Source organism: Simochromis diagramma, unplaced genomic scaffold (assembly GCF_900408965.1).
Source record: "Simochromis diagramma unplaced genomic scaffold, fSimDia1.1 OVJJ01000079.1, whole genome shotgun sequence".
Classification (NCBI taxonomy): domain Eukaryota; kingdom Metazoa; phylum Chordata; class Actinopteri; order Cichliformes; family Cichlidae; genus Simochromis; species Simochromis diagramma.
In genome coordinates, this window is record NW_024387075.1 from 1,475,771 (window position 1) to 1,482,705 (window position 6,935).

General features: G+C 51.7%; 1 protein-coding gene across 1 annotated transcript; it reads right to left on the minus strand.

Annotated features, from left to right (window-relative positions):
- Positions 1–295: 295 nt before the first annotated feature.
- On the minus strand, positions 296–6,320 carry LOC120742295. The gene has a single exon (XM_040045552.1). The coding sequence runs from the start codon at positions 6,305–6,307 to the stop codon at positions 1,034–1,036; it is 5,274 nt and encodes a 1,757-aa protein (XP_039901486.1). The 5' UTR covers positions 6,308–6,320; the 3' UTR covers positions 296–1,033.
- Between the last annotated feature and the right edge of the window lie 615 nt (positions 6,321–6,935).

Sequence of the window (6,935 nt, forward strand, 5' to 3'; positions counted from 1 at the left end):
GCAAAGAAACCAGACAGTAGGGATGAAAGAGCCATCTGTTCTCCAGCTAAAGAGGTAAGTTTTCTTACTTACAAAGAAGTGATAAGTATCTAATTTAATGGCAGTTTGATTTTGATGGAGAGAAAAAATATCAAAATATTGTTAACCATTCCTCGCCGTCAGTCCCCTGACCGTGGTCGGGAGACACGAGGGGAGATGCTTCCTCCAGGGCCGAAGTTTGTCCTCCTTCGGGGTTAACTCCCTTCACTTTTGTGGAGTAGTGAGGCAGACAGAAATCAGCCGAGGCACCGGAGAGTACTGAAGAGATGAGGCTTTAATAACAGTACTGCACACTTCGTAAACACACTGCATAGCCTGTAGCCCGTTAGAACGCTGCTCCCGGTCGCCCTCTCTACCCATGACACACTCTCTCACTCTTTTTTCCCTCTTTCGCTCCCCGCGTTTCCTTTACGCGCATGCTCACACACACATCACATACACTCCTTACTGCACCCAGTCACACACAAAACAGCAATTCCCACAACACTACCCCCACTCTGGATGGCAATTAAACAATAATTCCACTCCAGCATTGTAATGCATAAAACTGGTACACAATCCCCTTTACCACTTGGAGCCCACAGGAGATAAAAGTGTTAGCCATTACCGCATATAAGGTGAGGTATAGTGTCAACGAGTGCACTTCAGTGACAAAGAGGTTGGCTCAAGTAAGGTGTACATACATGTGCAAAATAAAGCATTTCAAGTGCTGTTAAGTAGAAAAGAAATTACACAATTGTAACTATTACATGGCGACCGGGAATAACCAACTTATCCTAGCATCTAGGAAGGCACAAATACAAATGGATAAGTGCATGTAGATAACCCCGTAGGTCCTTCAGATACTTTTTTTTAAATGTAAACACTGGAACAATGAAAAAATATATATAACTCTTTTAAACCATTGTAGCTAACAGTATAGGAGGCTGAAACGATTTAAACTTGAACCGAATCTTCAGTCCTACTTCGAACTGTCCATGGTAGGTAAACCAAGCTAAGTGATCCACACTCCATACCGGTCTGGAGCTCTGCGCCGACGAGTTGGTCGCTGAAACTGCTGGCCCGGGTGGTCTGGCTCACCCACCACACCCCCACCATTCTCATGGTCTACATGGGAAGGGGACGATGGGACAACCACAACCAGAGCGGGATCAGCTGCAACTGAGACAGAAGGCTGAGAGGAGCTGGGGCCATTGCCAGTTGCAGTAGAGAACAGACTGTGCAGACCCAGATCACGGTCTGCTGGGTCATCCTCTAAAGCTGGTGGTGGGACCTCTGTAGGGGACCACTGATGAGCCTGATCAAGGACCCAGGTATTGTCCAGTGGCTCGCGGCAGCGATAATGCTTTAGCTGGTCATGGTGGACAACTTTCACTTTAGACCTTGGGCTCTTCTGGATCCGATAAACTAGGTCATCCAATTGCCCCAGGACAAAGAATGGTCCTTCATACGATGGGAGGAACTTTCTGACCTTGTTCTTGACGTGACGTGTTCCTTTGATGAGATACCACACAGGATCTCCAGTCTTATACTGTGTGTGGCAACAGTTCTTGTCGTATTGCCTTTTTGCGCGCTTGACTGACTCACCCAGGGCCTCCCTGGCGATGAGGTGGGCCAGCTCCAGCCGCTCACGCATTTGCTGCACATACTCTGGAACTGAGGGTTGGTTGTCTGGATCAGGAGGTAGACCTGCGACAAGGTCCACTGGCTCACTCAGTTCTCGGCCAAACATCATGAAGTTCGGGGTGAAACCTGTAGCACTGTGTTTGGTCGCCCTGTAGGCCATAACAGCGTACGGGATCATCAGGTCCCAGTCCCAATGACAACGCTCTGCTGTGGAGGCCAGGATCTTCTGGAGAGTGGCACTGAAACGTTCAACCTGGCCATCTGACTGGGGTCGGAATGGCGTTGTATGAGTCTTATCTATGCCAAACAAACTGCACACCCCTTGGAACACATCAGATTCAAAATTGCGTCCCTGGTCACTGTGTAGTGCTTGAGGTATCCCGTAGCGGCACACCCACTCAGATGCAACGACCTCGGCAACGGTTGCAGCCCGTTCATCTGGGATAGGAAAGGCTTCAGTCCACTTTGTAAAGTAGTCTTGTATCACAAGCACATATCGGTTTCTGCGCTCTGTCTCATTCAGTGGTCCCATAATGTCCAGCGCAACGCGCTCCATTGGGGCTCCTACCCGGACAGTTCCCATCGGAGCTTGCGGTGTCTTCTGGGGTCGGGCCCTGGATGCACAGCTGGTACAAGTACGGCACCAAAGAGCGACGTCTTCCCTCACGTGATACCAATAGAATCGGGTTCGTAGTCTGGCCACAGTCCTCTCAACACCAAAATGTCCACCCACTGGCCCTTCGTGCATCTGGCCCATCACTTCTGGTTGTAGCTTGCGTGGCAGTACGATTTGGGGATAGAACTGGGTCTCGTCAAGGCAGTAGAAGCGACGGACCAGAACTCCATCCCTGAAGTAGAGCCGTTTCCATTGAGCCCAGTATGTCTTAGTGGCTGGGCTGCATGGTGAAACGATAGTCCATGGGGGGCGCTCACTGCTGGCCTCCATCCAGGCGCGTATGGGTGCAATGTCTGCATCAGCGTCCTGGGCTTGGCTCAGCTCCCCCATGGTCCAGCCATGAAACAGAGAAGCAGTATCAAGGGTTTTAGCCACATATACTTTCTCAGTCAGCTTTACAGTGTGTGTATTAGTGGACATGTTCTGGTGTGATATGTCTGTTCTAGTGTGAATTGTCTGTTCTGAGATGTCTGTGTTGATAGGAGTGTTTTGACATAAAATGTCTGACTTTGTAAGAGCAGTTTGGTCTAAAGTCTTTGTTTCTGGTGTGGTGGTGTTATGACTTACCCCCACTAGACACACCGCTGTAGTAGCCGGTTGTCCCTCCACCCTCACCGGACTCAGCAACAGGGAGCTGGTGTCAGAGTCCAACTCGCATTGAACTGCCTGATGACTGGTCCCCCCGAGATGCTTGGGGGGGTCCTGCACTCTGCATGGACAGGACTGGCGACAGGGTCTTCTGGAGAGGCTATCAGCATTGGTGTGCACTCGACCTGGACGGTGGATGATCTCAAAGTTGTACTCGGCAAGCTTCTCGAGCCATCGAGCTAATTGTCCCTCTGGCTCTTTCATTTTTGTTAGCCACCGTAGACTGCTGTGGTCTGTGCGCACTTTGAAAGGCCGTCCAAGGAGATACTGGCGAAAGCGGGACGTGAAATCCACGACGGCTAGTAGTTCACGTCGTGTGGTGCAGTAGTTTTGTTCAGTTCTTGATAGCTTACGACTGCCATATGCCAGCACACGTTCCACGCCCTGTTGCATCTGTGACAGCACCGCGCCAATGCCAGTGTCGCTGGCATCAGTGTCTAGTGTCATTTCTCCATGGTCAAGTGGATAGCCAAGAACAGGGGCAGAGGTGAGTCGACACTTCAGCTTGTCGAAAGCTGCTTGGTGCTCAGCATGCCACTGAAAATGTGCATTCTTCTTGGTCAGGTTGTGCAGGGGTTCGGCTATAGAGGCAAAATCTTTCACAAACCGGCGGTAATATGAGGCCAGGCCGATGAAGCGTCTGACCTCCTGGATGGACGTAGGTGTGGGCCACATCTGAACTTTTTGAACTTTGCTGGGGTCGGTAGCCACACCATGCTCGGATACCACATGGCCAAGATAAGCAACTTCGCGGCGAAAGAGGCAGCATTTGGCAGGTTTCAGTTTCAAGTTAGCTTGTTGAAGTCTATAGAATACCTGGCCAAGCCGTTGCAGCATCCCCGACACGTCCTTAGCCAGCACGATGATGTCGTCCAAGTAGACCAGGCAGGTCTCCCACTGCATGCCAGCCAGGACGCGGTCCATCAGCCGCTGGAACGTTGCCGGGGCATTGCATAGTCCAAATGGCATGACGTTCCACTCAAAGAGGCCTGTCCTAGTGCAGAAAGCGGCGGCCCTGCGTGCTCTAGGCGTCAGCTCAACCTGCCAGTAGCCTGATGCGAGGTCTAATGTGCTGAACCATCTGGCAGTTGAGAGTGTGTCCAGCGTGTCCTGGATGCGGGGCAGCGGGTAGGCGTCTGTTATGGTGCGGTTGTTGAGAGCCCTGTAGTCAATGCAGAGACGGTATGTCCCATCTTTCTTACGCACCATAACGATGGGCGAGGCCCAGCTGCTGCAGCTGCGTTGGGCGAGACCGCTCTGTAGACTGTCGTAGATCTGCTGATCAGCATTTTGCTGCTTTTCCCCTGCCATTCTTCGCGGATTTTGTTTGACTGGGGCACCAGGACGGGTTATGATGTCATGCTGCACAAGGCTGGTTCGGCCCAGGTCAGCAGGCCCTGTAGAAAACACATGTCCATAAGTGCAAAGCAAGCGTTTCAGTTGGAGCTGTTCATAGTCATTGAGGTCTGTGGAGCTCTGGGCATACAGCTCCTGCAGGTGCAGAGGAACCACAGGAGGGCTGGTCAGAGAGTCTGCAGCTGGGGAGACCATGGAGGGTTCCACGGCATCAGCTGGCTGGAGGAGCCCGGCAATGGATCCCGCCTTAATTGTTACTGCTTTATTGCCAAGGTTAAAAAGGCGAAGTGGGACAGCTTTAGAAGGCTGTGCGTTGACTAGGACTCTGGCGATAAGTACTTTGTGCTTCTCAACAAAACCTTTGGTGGGACTAAGCATCATGTCACCTCGAGCTGCTGCACCAGGATGAACGTTGCCTTTCACCATATACTCTTGCCCCGGTTCCACCACCACAGTTCTAGCTATTCTCACTGCGTGTGACTTTGTACTGGCTTCGGTTTGGTAGTAGAGCACCTCTTCACCGAAAAGGATGATGCGGCGTTTGCCAAAATCAAGACGTGCTTCAGCTTGAGTGAGGAAGGGATGCCCAAGCAGCACCTCATTTCCTGCTATATCTGCCACCAAGAAATCAACATCCACCTGTCGATTGTTGATATTGACAGGTATCTGGGCTTCACCTAGCACCGGCACGTCCCCAGGTCCCACACCAAGCAAGGTCTCAACAACTGAGGGCTGTAGTGGTGGTCTCACGTCTGGGTGGATGGAGTTGTAGTAGGGCAGCGGCAGCACGCTCCTCCGGGCTCCACTGTCCAAAACAGCACATACCTCCACTTCGTAGAGGCGCATGGGGATACTCATTTCTTGGCTTTGGCACTTAAGGTGGAGCACAGTGGGTTTTGGGCTGTCCCAAGGGCTACTGTTCAATGTTAAGGCCTTGGTGGTTTTGTGAGGGGAAGGGCACTGCTTTTGGACATGGCCCCAACCTTGACAGTTATGGCAGCGAACCCCACTCCTTTTAAAATTTCTGTGATTGTTCGGTGTTGTCGAGGGTGTGTGTGGGACAAAACGATTCGGTGAGGGGCTAGCTGCAGGTGCATGCTCAGCAACAGTCTCATCTTTGTCTTTTTCTCTGACGACAGCAGCTCGGGGCCGGCGTTCAGCTGCGTTACGGGCTCCTTGCTGCATGGCACTGGTTACATAAGATGCAGCCCTTTTAGTGGTTTCGTGTCGGTGGGCTATTTTGTATGCACAGGCAAGTGTGGCTGGGTGCCTCTCTAGCAACTTCTGTACTATTTCTGCATCACCCAGCCCATTGGTGAAAACTTCAACAGCTATAGAGTCTTGTTCAATCTCTGCTCTATTACCATATGCAACAGCCACTTTCCCATAAATGTCATCTCTGAAAACATGCAGGGCCTCACCAGGTTTACGCACTCGCTGCCTCAGTTCTACAGCAACAGCAGCTGCATGGTCAGAAGAAGGGCCATATGCAGTTTCCAGTTCGTCCACCAGGCGGCGGTAATCCCATTTGGATGAGCGGGGATTTCTGTGGATAATGGCCCCTGCTGCTCCAACTAGGCAGAATTTAAGCTGAGTTGTCATTGTTTTTTCTGACCAATAGTTGGCTTCAGCGCAGCTCTCAAACCTGTGCAGAAATTCCTTCCACGGTGTAGTGCCGTCATATTGGCCCGGACGTAGGGTGGGGACTCTCTCTCTAGTGTCACCGTCCTCTTCACTGTCAGATGGGGGCTGACGGGGCACACAGCGGGTCTTGCCTGGTTTCGAGCGGGGTTTATGCTGTGCAGTGGTTTCCCCATAGCTTATGGCTTCATTATGGCTACTGGAAGGCATACATTGCATGGGTGTATTTAACATTGCGTTAAACTGAGCCGGTGTGCTGTGTACAAAACTGTCCATGTGAGCAGAGGAAAATGGGTTTGAGTCTGGATAGTGGATTTTCATTTGGGGAGTAGGAGCTGGATAACAGTTCATGCTGCTGCCCGTGTTTCTCTCACGGCCGTAGCTGCGGCATTCAGCATCAACGAAGGGATTCGTGCGGGAAAACTGCGGCTGGGCAGGACCATCGGGCGGCGCGAATACACCCTCTCCATTAGCATGCGTGTTAGCACAACTTTCGGCACACAGGAATGGGTTCATATATTCACATTTAGTCACAGCTCTGTCTCTGTTAGCTTCCCTAATGCTTGCGGCACCCTCGGAGACACTGGTCAGCGACATGAACGGGTTGGAGTAATTGGTCTCAAGTCCGTACTTTTCGGGAGAATGGCGAGCAGCGGCCATCGCGAGTTAGCTTAGCTGCGGGCTAATACACTTGTAATTACAGTCACTCGGCTTTATCGTTAGCCGCTTTAGCCTGTCGGTTTTTCTCTGTGCTCACCACTTCTTTAACAACGTGAGAGGGTCCCTTCGTGGTCGCCAGTGTTAACCATTCCTCGCCGTCAGTCCCCTGACCGTGGTCGGGAGACACGAGGGGAGATGCTTCCTCCAGGGCCGAAGTTTGTCCTCCTTCGGGGTTAACTCCCTTCACTTTTGTGGAGTAGTGAGGCAGACAGAAATCAGCCGAGGCACC